Source organism: Kogia breviceps, chromosome 2 (genome assembly GCF_026419965.1).
Source record: "Kogia breviceps isolate mKogBre1 chromosome 2, mKogBre1 haplotype 1, whole genome shotgun sequence".
NCBI lineage: Eukaryota > Metazoa > Chordata > Mammalia > Artiodactyla > Physeteridae > Kogia > Kogia breviceps.
Window position 1 is genome coordinate 195,542,825 of NC_081311.1, and position 17,024 is coordinate 195,559,848.

At 44.4% G+C, this 17,024-nt stretch overlaps 1 protein-coding gene across 1 annotated transcript; it reads left to right on the forward strand.

Moving 5' to 3' along the window:
- Positions 1 to 5,367: 5,367 nt before the first annotated feature.
- On the forward strand, positions 5,368 to 15,964 carry LOC131750142 (UDP-glucuronosyltransferase 1A1-like). Its single transcript, XM_059052512.2, has 5 exons — positions 5,368 to 6,231; positions 11,895 to 12,026; positions 12,709 to 12,796; positions 13,085 to 13,304; positions 15,667 to 15,964. The coding sequence occupies exons 1-5, from the start codon at positions 5,368 to 5,370 to the stop codon at positions 15,962 to 15,964; spliced, it is 1,602 nt and encodes a 533-aa protein (XP_058908495.1).
- The last annotated feature ends 1,060 nt before the right edge of the window (positions 15,965 to 17,024 follow it).

Below are 17,024 nucleotides of genomic sequence, written 5' to 3' on the forward strand. Positions count from 1 at the left end.
AACTGCTGACTCCATATCACCTGGAGAGACTGAAGCCCTGAACTTGGCATTTGCTAAGCACGCAATAAACACTAGTAGGAAGCAGACTGGGAGTAGAGTCCGGTGTAAGCGAAGCAATATGGAAAAATACAAGGTGTGTTTTGGGAGGGTTCAGTGATCCAGAATGGCAGGAGGGAAAGGGGCAGAGGCAGGGGTCAAGCAGAGGGCTAGAGAGGAGGAGTGAGCTGGAGTCCGTCCCAGGGAGTTCTGAGGGCAAGGCTGAGGAGTCTGAATTCTATTCCAGGCCCTAGGAATCTGTTGACCAAGGTTTCAGGGGTGGTGGTGGTGTGGGGACAGCTGATGCAGGGAACCAAAAGGGACAGGTAGGGATTAGGGGGCTTGGGGGTTGAGGTCCTGAAGCAGGACCATGGCAGGTGGGTCTGAGAAACAGTGGTAGAATGATTCGGATTCAGCACTTTCTTGCTTGGACATGGGGCCTAGAGCAAAGGGAGGAGGGGTGTCACATCCATACAGAGACATTTACTGAGTCTTACTGTCTGCAAAACCATGGACAGCCACCTGCGTGAGAGAGTGGTTCCAAAGCTGAACCTTTGGACATATATATGTATATATATGTGAATAGATATATACATAGATAGAGGCAGAGACACAGAGAGAGTCTAGTAGCAGAGGCAGATAGGCAGCCTGCTAAGGGATACAATGCAAAATGCTACCGAGATTTAAGGGAGATGGCTTTGTGTCCCCCTGCAGCGTCCCACAGATTATCCAGAGGGCAACGGACTTTTTTATGTAGCCCTTTTAGTTTAGTAACAAGCAGCTCCAATCTGATTCCATCAAAAGAACTAGGAGTGTGTGGAGTTGTGGGTTTCTTAACTATTGGCTTCAGCTTTAAAAGAAATCACCTTCCAGTGGCTTCCAGGAATGCTCTTGCAGACGCCCCACTCTTCAGTAGCCCCTAGAGCAAGACTATATCACTGCCCTGCTCAGTTTCCTTGGCCACCCATGCTCCCCCACCAGGGCACGTCTTACTCTGCCCTGTAACTGCCTGGTGGTTTGTCCACCAGGGCCTTCTTGACAGGCACGGACCATTTCTAACTTGGGTTTTGGTTCCAGCTCCTAGCATGGTGCTGGGAGGGCCAAGACTTCCCAGAAATATCTGATGAGTTGGGGAATTAACAATGGAGGTTTGTTTGTTTGGTTTTTTTTTGTGGCACGCGGGCCTCTCACTGTTTTGGCCTCTCCCGCTGCGGAGCACAGGCTCCGGACGCGCAGGCCCAGCGGCCACGGCTCACGGGCCCAGCCGCTCCACGGCACGTGGGATCTTCCCGGACTGGGGCACGAACCCGCGTCCCCTGCATCGGCAGGCGGACTCTCAACCACTGCGCCACCAGGGAAGCCCTAACAATGGATTTTGAGTGTCAGATCTTCACAGGTGTCAGGGCAGGAGCTTTATCGAACTGCTTAGTTGTGGTTCTTGGTCGTAATTCTTGACAGCGTGTGGATTGTCTGCTATTCATATTGGTAAAGGACACTTCCTGGTCACGGGCAGAGTCACGATCCCAAACCATCCAAGTGCACAGAGGCCTCAAAAATGTCTGAGTGTCTGCGTTGTGCGGGAAAGCCACAAAATCATCACCGGGGTGACTGTGTGTACTTACAGCCCCTTTGCTCTGTGTGATCTACAGAGGAACTCTCACGACATTGAGACTTCGGAAGAATTACTGCCCTGACTGTTTAAACTGGACTATGAATTTCAGAATGGCAGATAAACGCACGCCAGTGAGCAGAAGCGTTGCTACCTCCTTTCTGTTCACCCAGAATCTTGGTTCTGGAGAAAGGCTGAGTGTCTGCGCAGGGCAGGGAGCTTCCGAGTACACGAGTGTGAGCACCTGCACACGTGTACACGCATACGATAGCACACACGAGACTGGAGGTCTGTGGAGGAGGGATGGTGGTACAGGAAAAAGGGACTCTAAGTAACTCCTCTAAGTACCAGAATGAGGGGGACCCTGTGAACAAGCCCCACAGGACATCAGTTTAAGTTAGCAGTTTCTCCACGAACCTCCTAACAGATCCCCAAGTCTGGGCCAGTGATGTCCACAGTGAAAACTTCGGGCTCTGTGCTTTCATCCTGGGGTTGTGTCAAACCACAACGGATCCCCAAAGGCACGAGCGAGGTGCCGAGTTCTGTCTGCACTCCGGTTTACCCGTTCTCGGGGAGGGGCACTTCTGTTCGGCAACTACCATACTTGGCTCCCTGACCCTTCGCCCGATCTTTGCAGCACCAGCTATTGCTGGGTATTGCTGTGGGAGTACATTCTACGTAATCCCAAAGTCCTGCCATCTGCCTCCTCCCCATTTCTTTTTTTTTTTTCTGTATTTTTGCGGTATGCGGGCCTCTCACTGTTGTGGTCTCTCCTGTTGCGGAGCACAGGCTCCGGACGCGCAGGCCCAGCAGCCATGGCTCATGGGCCCAGCCGCTCCGCGGCATGTGGGATCTTCCCGGACCAGGGCACGAACCCGTGTCTCCTGCATCAGCAGGCGGATTCTCAACCACTGCGCCACCAGGGAAGCCCTCCCCATTTCTTTTGATTGGGTAATGACTGTGGGAATTACAGCTCTACTTCTGTCTTCTGGTTTATTTTCCATTGCCATCTCAGTCTTAGGAATGTTGTCTGGGCCCTGCTTGAGGCCGTGGGGAGTTGTGGTTAAGAGGCAGTGCTTGCAGGCTTCTACACCCAGGGCCTGGGTCTCAGATCTGCCCCTTAGTAAATCCAGGGCTTTGGCAAATCACTCCATCTCTCTGAGCCTCAGTGTCTTTGTCTGTAAAATGGGAATAAGAGTATCAGCTTCTACAGCACAGTTCTTGGGGATTACCTCAGATGTGTTGTAAAGTACTAAACGTCATACCTGGCACATAGCCTATGCTCAAAAGATACGTATTCCTCCGAGCATTTTTGTTCATCTTGCCCCTTCGCCTTCAACCGATCATCAGAATTTCCCAAAGTGTCTTCTTTCCCCTAGACGTTGGACCTGTGTGATGAGCACCCTTGACCTTTTGCTGCCTGATCTCTTTTGGTTTCTTATTTACCGAGTGCTCTCTCACTGCCTCCCTGAATGGATGTAGATCTGCCCTGAGAAAGGCCTTCTGTGCACACAGACTTGAGTTGGGCCTCCTTTCCCATCATTCTCTACTCCAGCAGCATTCATTTCCTTCTTAGCCTGCTAGGTCACAACCTCTGATGCGTCTGTTTATCTGTTTAGAGTGTCAGTCTGTCTCTCTAGATGGAGTATGAATTCTGGGGAGGTGGGAGACGCATCTGTGGTGGCTTCTGATGGAGACTCCAAGCCCAGTACTGTGCCAGAATAGATGTTGGCTGGATGAATGAATCAAAAAATGATGCGGTGGCTGAGTATATCTATCTATCTATCTATCTATCTATCTATCTATCTATCTCACAATGTACTATTACTCAGCCATAAAAAAGAATGAAATGATGCCATTTGCAGCAACATGGATGCAACTAGAGATCATCATATGGAGTGAGGTAAGTCAGACAGAGAAAGACAAATATCATATGATATCACTTATATGTGGAGTCTACAAAATAATACAAATGAACTTATTTACAAAATAGAAACAGACTCACAGATGTAGAAAACAAATTTATGGTTACCGAAGGGGAAAGCAAGGGAGGGATAAATTAGGAGTGCTGGATTAACATATACACACTACTATATATAAAATAGATAAACAACAAGGACCTACTGTATAGCACAGGGAACTATATTCAGTATTTTGTAATAACCTATAATGGAAAAGAACCTGAAAAAGAATCTATATCTGTATATCTATATCTATATCTATATCTATATCTATCTATCTATCTATATATAACTGACTTGCTTTGCTGTACACCTGAAAACACCCAACCCCAAAATGGGCAGAAGATCTAAACAGACATTTCTCCAAAGAAGATACACAGATGGCCAACAAACACATGAAAGGAGGCTCAACATCACTAAGCATTAGAGAAATGCAAATCAAAACCACAATGAGGTATCACCTCACACCGGTGAGGATGGCCATCATCAAAAAATCTACAAACAATAAATGCTGGAGAGGGTGTGGAGAAAAGGGAACTCTCCTGCACTGCTGGTGGGAATGTAAATTGATACAGCCACTATGGAGACCAGCATGGAGGTAACTTACAAAACTAAAAATAGAACTACCATATGACCCAGCAATCCCACTACTGGGCATATATCCTGAGAAAACCATAATTCAAAAAGAGGGCTTCCCTGGTGGCGCAGTGGTTGAGAGTCCGCCTGCCGGTGCAGGGGACACGGGTTTGTGTCCCGGTCCGGGAGGATCCCACATGCCGCGGAGCGGCTGGGCCCGTGGGCCATGGCCGCTGAGCCTGGGCGTCCGGAGCCTGTGCTCTGCAACGGGAGAGGCCACAACAGGGAGAGGCCCGCGTACCGCAAAAAAAAAAAAAAGAGACATGTACCACAATGTTCACTGTAGCACTGTTTACAATAGCCAGGACATGGAAGCAACCTAAATGTCCATCGACAGATAAATGGATAAAGAAGATGTGGCACACATATACAATGGAATATTACTCAGCCATAAATAGAAATGAAATCGAGTTATTTGTAGTGAGGTGCATGGACTTGGAGTCCGTCATACAGAGTGAAGTAAGTCAGAAATAGAAAAACAAGTACCGTATGCTAACACGTATATATGGAATCTAAAAAAAAATGGTTCTGATGAACCTAGGGGCAGGACAGGAATAAAGACGCAGACGTAGAGAGTGGACTTGAGGACACGGGGAGGGGGAAGGGTAAGCTGGGACGAAGTGAGAGAGTGGCACGGACATATATACACTACCGAATGTAAAATAGACAGCTAGTGGGAAGCAGCCGCATAGCACAGCGAGATCAGCTCGGTGCTTTGTGACCACCTAGAGGGGTGGGATAGGGAGGGTGGGAGGGAGACCCAAGAGGGAGGAGATATGGGGATGTATGTATACATATAGCTGATTCACTTTGTTGTACAGCAGAAACTAACACAACATTGTAAAGCAATTATACTCCAACAGAGATTTAAAAAAGAATGTGATTCAAGTGATTGTTAAGGAATTCCAGCCAGTTAAACTGTTGTTGCCTATGAAGAGACCGAGTCAAGTTCTGCCCTCTTTATCTCTAAAAGTAAACTTCCAGGTACCACCAGCGGACTGACAGCGATGGTCACGTGACATAATCAAACATTAACTTGGTGTACAGTTTGGTTCTTGCGCTGTGTAAGTGGGAGAGGGCAGACCTCCGGCAGGTGACACTCTTGGTAGCAACGGCAGGGGCACCATGACAGCAGGGTCCCAGGGTCCATGTCCACTCATCCTGGGCCTGCTGCTGTGTGCGCTCGGCCCTGCCCTGACGCAGGGTGGGAAGCTGTTGGTGGTCCCCATAGACGGCAGCCACTGGCTGAGTTTGGCCGGGACCGTCCAGCAGCTGCGGCACAGGGGACATGACGTAGTGGTCCTCGCACCCGACGCCTCCATGTACATTAAAGAAGGGGCATTTTACACCTTGAAGAGGTATCCTGTGCCATTCCGAAGGGAGGACTTGGAAGTGGCTTTTATAAACCTTGGGCGTAGTGTTTTTGAGAGCGATCCTTTTCTGCTGCGCGTGGTCAAAATATACAAGAAAATCAAAGATGACTCGGCTCTACTTTTTTCCGGCTGCTCCCATTTACTGCACAACAAGGAGTTGATGTCCTCCCTGGCAGAAGGCAGCTTTGATGCTGTATTGACAGACCCTTTCCTTCCCTGTGGCCCCATCGTGGCCCAGTACCTGGCTGTGCCTGCCGTGTTCTTCTTGAATGGACTGCCGTGTAGCCTAGACTTTCAGGGTACCCAGTGCCCCAACCCACCGTCCTATGTGCCCAGGCCTCTGTCCTTTAACTCAGATCGCATGACCTTCCTGCAGCGCGTGAAGAACATACTCATTGCCTTGTCAGAGAGCTTTCTGTGCAGTATGGTTTATTCCCCGTACGCACCACTTGCCTCGGAAGTCCTTCAGAAAGACGTGACTCTCCAGGACATTATGAGCTATGCATCTATCTGGCTTCTCAGAAGTGACTTTGTAAATAATTACCCAAGGCCCCTCATGCCCAATACAGTTTTTATTGGTGGGATCAACTGCGCTAGCAAAAAGCCACTATCTCAGGTGTGTATTTGAGTGGGAACTTTTAGATGCCTGTAGTCTAGCAAGTGCTTTGGGTAGATGAGCTCGCCACAGGTGCTGAAGGAGCATATGCTGAGATAGTCTCAAATGTCCTCTCTCGTTGATTTCTATCTCACCAGTCTCCTAGGTCTGAGTTGTAGTTTATAGCCGTCTTTGGCATCATCTTCTGGGTTATTGCTTTTATCAGATGCTTCAGGAAGGTGTATTTTGGCCACTTTATTCTGTGTGCTCCAGCAGATAATAATCAGTTAGATGCGACACCAGTTAAATGCCATAAACACAGCATGCTGGGTTCAGGGTTCCTTGCAGAGAACAAAGTTGTGCTTCATGTCCTTTGCCTGTGGCTGGGTCAGGCTCAAAGGAGTCAAGATTGCTGCAATAATTTTTTGATATCTATAGATCCCAGCAGGGAAAATTGCCTTTATGTTCCTGATTAAAGGTCCATTTCTAGATATTCTGATAGGCTGCATCCTGCAGTCCCATTTCCTCTACTAAGCAAATCACCAGATAGCCAGGTTCTGACAGTGAGCAGAAAGTTCATGGATCTCTCTTAAATGCTTATATGCTCATTTTTTCCCCTACACCATTGGAAGTATGCAGAAAAGTAGCATTCGCATCCTCTTCCAAGTCTCAACAGAGGAGATAGAGAATAGCAGGAGAGGCCCCTTCAAAAGGGGGTTTGGGAAGGACTTTTCAAGAAGATGACATTTCAGTGGGCATGCATTCGTTTATTTTTCAAGTATTGGTTGAGGATTTGCTGGTAGCCCAGGCACTTTCCAGGTGCTGAGTCTGGCTCCTACTAAGAGGCTATCATCACCCTTGGAGAGCGATGAATCTTATTTCCAGTGTGCCCCTAGCGTGATTCATGTTTTAAATGATCATGTAATTGTCACAGCCAGGAGAAACTCTGGGCGGCTGGAAGAAAACCAGGAGAAATCAAGTGTGAGGTGGCTGCCTCCACCTCACTGCTGCAAGACAGAGCTCCAGAACGGGGCTCTGATTCCGCCCCTGTAATGTGGAGAGAGATCTGATAATCCCTCAAAGGTCCTATGGCAATAAGATTCTGAGAAATGGCCCGTTGGACACATTTGTGTCTGATGGGGTGGTCTGGTGAAGGAAGAAGGAGGTGGTGTTGATTTTCTGAAAGCAAGATGAGAAAACTTAAGAGTATAGAAAACCATTAATGATTCTCTTCCAGACAGAGGAAAAGGAAGGGGCGAAATATCATCAAACCAATGGGCGTATCTCAGGACAAAGGAAAGAAAGCTAGCCAGCACATCCAAGTGAGGTTTTCATTTCATTGCTTTGCGTTAAGTTTGCCATTGATTTTTGGCAAACAGTCTTTATTTATTTAAATGATTTCCTTCTTTATTTTGGATGTTTAATGGGAGAGGCTGCAGAACTTAATCAACTACCTTTCTTGATATCATATTTTTATATCATTTACTGATATATTTTTTTCCCCTGTAAATTTGTCTAAGTGGTGAATTGTATTGCGTATGTATTGGTTGCTGCCTTGTTTGGTGCAAATAAGCTTAGGTGTGAGAATGTCTCTGTTAGTTGTACCAAATAGTAGCTCTCCTTGTCTTATTTTAAATGCTTTTAATTTGAAATTCCACTTTTTGGGATATTAATATCACCATTCCTGCATTACTTTTGTTTACACTTCTCTAGTGCCTCTTAACTACTCCATATCTTCAACCTTCTTTCTCTTTAAACAACATGGAGCTGATATTCTTAACCTAGTCAGGCAGATTCCTTTAACAGTTGAATTTTTCCTGTTTGTACTTAACAATTGATAGATTTGATTATAATTCTTCCAGTTTATTTTTATTTTGCTTTGTCATCTCCCCTTTTCTTGATTTTTGCTGGTTTGTCACGTTGCTGTTATCTTTTTTCCTTTTTATTAATTAAAGAATGATACTCTGCACTTCCCTCCTTCTAGAGGGGACCATCCTACTCTCCATGCTATTGGTAATGGTCCAGAACTTTTCAAGAATAAAGATAAAATCTTTATTTGGTAATGAGAGTCCATAGAGAAAGCACAGCCTGGTGTTGGGCATACCTTTGGGGTGTCTGAAAGAATGAAGATGCTAGAACAGTGTTGAGAGCAAAGGCATGAAACTCAAGAATTCCAAGATGTCAGTCCCCTCTCAGGGTGAGAGACCATCTTTACAGGCACGTAGAGATACAGAGATGGCATCCATACATCCACATGAGTTGTGAGGAAAATAGCCAAACAGAAGATGGGTGAGAACATACTTGAAGATGACGAGGAAAAGAAAGAGTGCTGACCAGGGAAGCCTGCAATGTTTGTAAGTGGCTCTGAATGTATAATGATAAAGCGACATGTTTCCAACATACTAAGGGTTTCGCGAGGCTTCTTGCAAAACCAAAAGCATTTGGGAAGGAAATATCTAATAAAAGCCTGGAACTAAAAGTACTAAACTTGCAGCAAACGTCAGGATTTTTATATTAAAAGCCTCCTTGAAGTAGGCAAGTCTTTTCACTTCGGGGAGCCTTATTTTTTTTTTTGGAATGGTTAAAGAGGTGGGGGGTCGAGGTTTATTTCAGTCAACACATGGCTTCGCTCTTTGGCCATTCCAGAGACTGTGAAATCGGGGCAAGGTTTAGGGGAAGTTTTGCCAAGTAGGGGGTAGACCTTACCATTACTGAATCCCGTACTGGCCCAGAATCGACTCTGGCCATGATAACACAAGCTCTGCAGCTTGCCCTTCTGTGATCTGTAAACGGACTTTCATGGCATTTAAACTCCAGCCAAGCGATATTACCTAACTTTGGGTGTTTATGTCCCTGCATGTTCCTTCTGTGTTAAGCACGTCCTGCAGTGGCTGAGCGGCTGTGGAAGGGTATGGAAGGAGGGGACATTGGCCCTTTCTAGACAACGTTAAAGTGAGAGTGGGTTTCATGAAGGAGAGGACGTCCTAGGAAATATAGGAAATTCAGCGTGGTCGGCGGGGAGGATGATACCCACTCCCTGACCTTTCAGATGAGCCCGATGGGAAGGGCCAAGACACAGCTGCCAGGAGCCAGGGGCCTAGAACAGGGCCTGAGGCTGGTGGGGGCGGACTAGACGGTGGGATGGGCTCGCAGTAGGGCTGGTCAGTGGCTTTACCGGCGTGCTTGGAATCAAGCTTGGCGGCCGTCTCTGAAAATCATGTGTGCTGAGCCCCGTCGGGAGTCTCCTAGCTCACATCCAGGGTAGCCGGCATCCTGGTTTGTCCAGGACTGTTCTGGTTTTAACATTGAAAGTCCCAGGAAACCCCGCAGTTCTGGGCAAAGCCAACCACATCACACAGTCTCACTGATGCCCTTGGCACTCTTTGGAGACATAGAAAACCATCTGGAGACTCTCAGGGAGTTAATTAGATCATTAATAACCGACAGTTGGGGGAAAATTGCCCTACTTATGCCTTGCTCTATTTCCTTTAAGTGGATTCCCACTGTGTATGTGTGCGCCCCTGCATGTGTGTGCATATGCAGGTGCGTGTGCATGTATTTCCTGAAGCCCGGAGCACTCTGGCATTGGCTCTGAAGTTTGGGAACAGATCAGGCTGAGCTAAGATGATTGTCGAGGGCTGAATCTAGGAGCTTCCTTCCTCTCTTCCTGAAACACACCCACCACTCATCTCCAGGTTTTTGTTTCAACACTGTGGCTAATGCTGCTGTTCTTCTCATTGAATCATTTTGTTGCATCCTTTCAGAGCTTTTGTTTGACAGCCGTCTCTAAGTCTCTTCCTTATTACTTTAGGGAAGGGCCTTTGCCTGGTCGTAAACTAGAATCTGTATTTACTAGTTGGGATCCCTGCCATCTCTGATTCTCACCCCATACACACAGACATTTTCTAAAATCCTGTTTTCCTGCTTTGTTCAAGGGAACCACAGATTGCTCGTGTTCTAGTGGTTGTAAGATTCATTGTTAACTGGAAAATCAATCGCGGTGTAGAGTTCCAATACACCAAAACTCACTTGATTAACAAAATTACTCCTTGGGAATTTCCTGGTGGTCCAGTGGTTAGGACTTTGTGCTTTCACTGCCGAGGGCCTGGGTTCAGTCCCTGGTTGGGGAACTAAGTTCCCACAAGCCGCACAGCGTGGCCGAAGAGAAAAAAAATTATTCCTTGATAAAAAAAAAGTCAACTTAATGGCAATAGGATGCTGTTGGCAAAGGGAAGGACTTTGAATCAATTCAACCCCCCGTTTTTGAATGATGCTGTCTCACATGCAGAGGACAACAAGCTGGTGTAATCTGCAGAGGGCTTAGCATGTAGCCCTCTCTCTGTTCTTCATTCCTTATCCTGTGTCATCTGGCCCAGAAGTTTCTTCAGAAAGTCCCATTGCCTCATCTTGAGCTTTGTCCTTAAATAGCCAAGGCTGTAATGCCTGAGGATGATCCTTGTTGGACGCCTCCTGAGACAATGGAGCAGCCTTACATTTGCAGCCTTCCTTGGATGACAATGATGGACATAGTGATATAAGGAATCGGCTTCTGGAACAGGACGTGAGCGCTCTGTGAGGGTCATATGCTGGGTGGGTGAAGATGCTGCCTGTTTCTCCTTCCCACCAGTGGCTTTGGTAGTCAGGGTTTACTCACATGCCCTTGACCTTCTCTGAACTCCACAGAAGGGGCTCAGATTGCTGGGACACACTTGGCAAGAGTTTCTGTCCCCTATTTTGTATTTTTCATACCTAGTTTACTTTTTACAGTACATTAAGGAACCAGCAAAGAAAGATTCAAGTGAACTTCTGTATACTCTTCTTGCTAAAGCAGGAAACTTCACTTAAACTCTTTAGAAACTCTTCTCCAGGAAAGGTGGAAAAATGCATGGTTGGCTGGTTGAATGTCACCACTGAGTTGATGTGAATATGACCTTTAATCATCCAAGTGTGTTTGGCTGCCATATGGCTGCAGGGAAGCAAGAGCTGTGAAAGGATGTTTTTGCTATTTGAGGCTTTTTCCTTAATGGTGAGTCTAATCCTTAATGCTGTCTGTAGCCTTCTGCTTTGACTCCATTCATTCTTTCAATATAAAAGACGATTCTAGAAACCTTGAAAAGTAATACAGGTCTTTACTGTAGATTTTCTTAGACAGGCAATACGGGAGCTTTAATGTCCATAGAAAGCTTTCCGAAATCCTCCTTGGACAGTGTTCCTCTCCTTCAATGTTTCCTTCCACGGAATCTGCTGAAAGGCTCTCTCCTGTCTCCAGGATGCCCCTTTCCCTCTCCTCCCTCCTCCCTGTTGTCTCCTTCAGCCCCGCCCACCCCTAAAGGCCTGCTTTCCTCCCAGACTTTCCTAGCTGCCTGAAGCCCTGGGGAAGTGGATCTGGTCTTACCTCCGATCACTTTTCTTTTGGAAACTTGGCACATTACCTGGATTCTGTATCTCAAAGAAGAACCCAAGTGATAACTGTGTAAGGAGGAAGCCTTCCTCCTGTGGGATGGAAGGCAGTTAGGGAGGGAGGAATGCTCTAACACACACGAATGCTTTGTGTCTCTATCTCACCCCCCCCACTCCTTTAATCACATTCTTAAGAGGAAGATACCTGATTCATAGCTGAATGTATGCCGTCGCCAAAGAATATGAGAAAAAAATTTAACTGGAAATTTCTCTTCTGGTCCTAGGAATTTGAAGCCTATGTAAATGCTTCTGGAGAACATGGAATTGTGGTCTTCTCTTTGGGCTCAATGGTCTCTGAGATTCCAGAGCAGAAAGCTACGGAAATTGCTGATGCTTTGGGCAAAATACCTCAGACAGTAAGAAGATTCTACACGATTTCTTTTTATCTGTCTTCACAAGAGTTCTAACCCCAGGCTTTCAGTACCTAAATTAATTCTATGACTTGGGCTTTAAGGCTTGGGTTTCCCTGCCACTTCCCAATTATTAATCCAAAGTTGTTCTTTTTTTGCAATTTCACTCTCAACTACTCTGTTAAAACATGATCCACTTCACGAGGAGGTCTCTTTCTCTCTAAGTGACCCAAAAGTATATCAGAATTTATTTTTAAAAATAAAATGGGCAGGATAGTGTTTCTTCATATTGCATAAGAATATTTCTCCAAAAAGCTGTTGCTTAGAACCCTGGATCTGTGTCTTATATTTCTGCTTTAATAGTTCTATGCCCACTCATTTTGTTAAGTAAACTTTCCCTTGAAGTGCAAAAATCGTAAATGTACAGCTTGATGAATGTTCACAAGTTCACAAAGCGAACATACCCGTGGAATCAAGCCTCTGGAACAAGACACAGAATGTTACCCATCCCCAGAAGCCTTCTTAGTCACTCACTATACCTCCCACCCTTGCCAAGGTTATATTCATTCAGAGACTCCACTTTCTAGCTACTATAGCAGATGTCTTGCTTTGTTTTAAAAATCATATTACGTTCCTAAACTTTTTTTTTTTTTTTTTTTTTTCTTGTGTGTGTTTTTGCTTCCGCAAGGTCCTGTGGCGGTACACTGGGACTCCACCACCGAATCTTGCAAAGAATACAAAACTTGTCAAGTGGCTGCCACAAAATGATCTGCTTGGTACGTGGGGAGGATTTGATGTGTAGGCCAAACCAAGGTTAAATTAAGAAAGTGGCTCAGGCAGGGCTATTCTAAGGAATTGTTTAGCTGGAAAATATTATGGCCAATGTATCTCACGTTGCTTTTTACCCAGTAGGACATCTCAACCCACATTTTCTTCTGCACATTTCCGCAAGGGCCACGTGTGGATGGCACTGGGTCCTCAGAGTGCTTTCAGAACCTAGACGATGTCAGGTTGTGAAACTCAGTGGCTTGACTGCTGGCATCCCTCCCTGTTTTGCTTCTCAGGTCACCCAAAGACTCGGGCCTTTATCACACATTCCGGCTCCCACGGTGTTTATGAAGGAATATGCAATGGTGTTCCGATGGTGATGATGCCCTTGTTTGGTGATCAGATGGACAACGCGAAGCGCATGGAGACCCGGGGAGCTGGAGTAACCTTGAACATCCTGGAAATGAGTTCAGAAGATTTAGAAAAGGCCCTGAAAACTGTCATCGGTGACAAAAGGTAAGAGAGAAGCTACCAAGGAGTAGAGTACTACTTACAGTTTGGTCATCGCGTCACAATAAATAATCAAATGTGAAAACAAATACATCAAGATCTAATTTATAAGTAAGATGATTTGGGGTTATTATTCCTTTTAGAAAAAGATGCTTTAATTCCTATGGAATTTATCACAGAAGCGATTTTAAATATTATTTCCCCTGGTATACTTAAAACTCCAATTAAAAAAAAAAAAACAATGTCAATATAATAGACGTCTGATCTATAAGTTCCTGCAAAGAGAGAAGTATTCCATGACAAGAAACATAGTGTCCGTAAGATAAAAACAAACCAGGTGCTTAAAGGTAAGGCTTTTCCGAGCACTGAAACCTGTGAGAAATTTTGTCCATGGGGTTTATTAACGTGTGTGTGTGTGTGTGTGTGTGTGTGTGTGATGTGATATGACAAAGGCTTATAATAAAAGCAAAGTCAAGTTTGTTCAAATGTGACTATGAAAACAATTCAAAAGGCAAAAAGCCACCAGATCAAATTATCTCTGCATGAACTTTATTGTATGGCTACAAGTGATAGGCTGATCACACCCTTATGAGAAGAAGTGATTTTGCCAGGAGTGGACTTCATCCAATAATCAATTATGTATGTGCGTGTGCACATGCGTGTGTGCATGTATCTATGACAGTGTCAGGAGCCTTCACCCATACTTGCTTCATTTTGAAGGAGGACACACGTGAAAAGACCAGAGTGTGTTCGGATGGGAGGACACACTATCCAGGGGGACACCAAGCCTGGACAAGGAAAATGTGTTAGAAATGATGGTGCTCACATGCATGTGATGCCTGTGAATGAAAAGAATTGCCTACATAACCCCAGGGTAAAGTGCGCACAGTGTCAGTAACAACCTTCCCAGAGCAGTTGGTGTGGTTCTTTTCCATCGTTCCAATTGGCTTCTGGCAGCCCAGCATGTCAGCATCGGGTGGCGCTGCTCACGTATCACTACAAGTAAAGCCCGATTTCTTTCCACATGCTGGAAACTCATTCTTGAGCTTCATATTAGTGATGTAATTTTGACCTTGCATTCAGTGGTATGGACAACTCCTTGTAACCTAAAAATGACTTGGTAGAAGTTCTCTGGTACATTATCATTTAAAAAAACCCACTAATCAGTCAGCTTGAGTTACTAACTAACCTCATCTATTCATTTCTGAGCCATCTCCATTGTGACTCTCCACGTTCCCAACACTCTAAGCTGGGACTGGACCTACACAAAATAAAAAGAAGTGGAAACATTTCCAACATCAGATTATACAACCAGGCCATATCAGGTGCTCAATAAATATTGAATGAATAAATGAAAGTCCAAGAAAATCTATTTTATAGGAGAAGGTTTATATACAAGGAAGATGTTTAACAGAATTGATGGCCAAATATTAATAGTACATTATAATAATGTATCCAAATAAAATGATGGACATATTCAAGAAAAGCAATGATCATAACTGCTCCTGAATAAGCATCTCACTTTTCTCTTTCTTCTCTCTTTTCTTTCCCTTGCTTTCTTCCTCTCCTTCTCCTCCTCCTCCTTCTTCTTTCCTCTTTTACTGCATCCATACTAAGGGTTGAAGTATCTAACCCATTTTGGATTTGGGTATTCTGACTCAGCTATTAACACAGTCCAAAATAAACAGGAATCCATTTTTCTTTAACAGGCTGCAAAGACACTGCCTCATGCAAAATTTAGCACTTGGAGGTTTGATGTTTCAACAGTTGAATTGAAAGTATAGTGCTGTTTTGGAGATGGCACTTAAAAATGGCTTTTACTTTGGCTAGAAGTGATTGTTTACAATCTCATTGAATGGGAAATCATTAATAATTTCTGAGATGACCTTTTCCTTTATTTCTTTATCTTGTTACCAAAAAAGTATGATCAATTGCCTACAAAGATATCACTAAAAAGAAAAGAAGAAAAGTAGGAAGCAAGTTTCAAATAATTTAAAATTATAATTTTGGCTTCCAGTTTTCTTTCTTCCTTTCTCCCTACCTTTCTTTCTCCCTTCCTTCCTCCTTTTCTTTCTTTCTTTCTTTCTTTCTTTCTTTCTTTCTTTCTTTCTTTCTTTCTTTCTTTCTTTCTTTCTTTCTTTCTTTCTCTCTCTCTCTCTCTCTCTCTCTCTCTCTCTCTCTCTCTCTCTCTCTCTTTCTTTGTTGAGATAAAGAATATGTAGTGTGTGTTTTCTTTTCTGGTTACAATAGAAACTCTGCCAAGTTTGGAAAATCGGGTAGCATTCCTAACTGGAAGCAAGCATAGAGAGAGGATGGTTCACTACTGTTGGTGTTCCAGGCATTCACATAACTGTCTTTGTGTGTTCAGCTATAAGGAAAACATCATGCGCCTCTCTAGCCTTCACAAGGACCGCCCCATGGAGCCTCTAGACCTGGCTGTATTCTGGGTGGAGTTTGTGATGAGGCACAAGGGGGCGCCACACCTGCGCCCTGCGGCGCATGACCTCACCTGGTACCAGTACTACTCTTTGGATGTGATCGGCTTCCTCCTGGCGGTGGTACTGACAGTTGTCTTCATCACCTTTAAGGGCTGTGCCTTTGCCTTCCGGAAGTGCTTCAGGAAAAAAGAGCGAGTGAAGAAATCTCATAAATCCAAGGCACACTGAGAACTGGGTTGGAAACTTGCAAAAAGAGTCAGGTTAAATTCATGTTATGCTTATTCAGGAAATACTTTGCCAGAAAATAACACCGCAGAGTGTGTTTTAAAAAATAAAAATGATCTAAATGTTAGTCACACATATAGGTAGAGATATTTAAATATCTTTTCTGCTCCCTCCAGTATCTTTAATCTGGACTACACTTGTCATCTTTCAAATGACTTGCAGAGAGGGTTGGATAGGTCCCTCCTTCAATCTGCAGTACTTTACCTACTCAGAAATGGGACCTGTTTGGGAGCCACTGCTTCCCACCACTGCTCCCCCCCCCCGCCATGAGTTGTAACCTCATCTTCTGGCATTTGTAGATGGTTGTGATAGATTCCTTCACCAATAATGGCTGGTTCTAAATTATGCTCATGCTTCCCAGATTTCACTTTGTGCATTAAAATAAGGAAATGTTTATTCCTTGTACTTGATATGATATGAATGAATGATATAGATTTCTGACTTTGGGGGGAAAGAATGATGTATAAAATTCATGGGTGATATGCCTGAGCAGATGATCATTGGTTGAGCCAAGTGGATCTGAGTTTGACAAAAGCCTAAATTATAGAGATTGGCAAGTATACTTTCTCTGATGTAATAACTAAAAACATATTAATAAATTCATATAAATTATATTTATTAGGTGGTCTCTTCATGGGTGTTGCATTTATTTATTGTTAAACTACATGTTCTAACTACAAGAGTAATGCATGATTCTGACAGAAAATTTGAAAAATATAGAGGTGCACACATACACACACAAGGAAATTAAATTCACCATTAACCATGTTCCCCGCAAATAACCACAGTGAGTAAATATTTTGGCAAATGTATACAGTTATAAAATATTGCAAAGACACCAAATATATCTAGTGTTTTCTAACATTCTTCCTTCACTTCATCCTATTGTGAATGTTCTCTCCAGGTCTTTGTATAATATTTAATGTGTTTTAAGTGGCCAAGGAATATTCTATTGCATGAATATACCAGGATTTATTCAATCACTACTTCCCGGTGTATTCAC

Bases quoted from the DNA above. Each gene is read 5' to 3' on its own strand.
- LOC131750142 (XM_059052512.2), top strand. From the start codon at position 5,368: ATGACAGCAGGGTCCCAGGGTCCATGTCCACTCATCCTGGGCCTGCTG. The intron at 12,027-12,708 runs GTAAGAAGATTC...TGCTTCCGCAAG, and splicing joins TGGGCAAAATACCTCAGACA to GTCCTGTGGCGGTACACTGG. The intron at 13,305-15,666 runs GTAAGAGAGAAG...TTGTGTGTTCAG, and splicing joins ACTGTCATCGGTGACAAAAG to CTATAAGGAAAACATCATGC.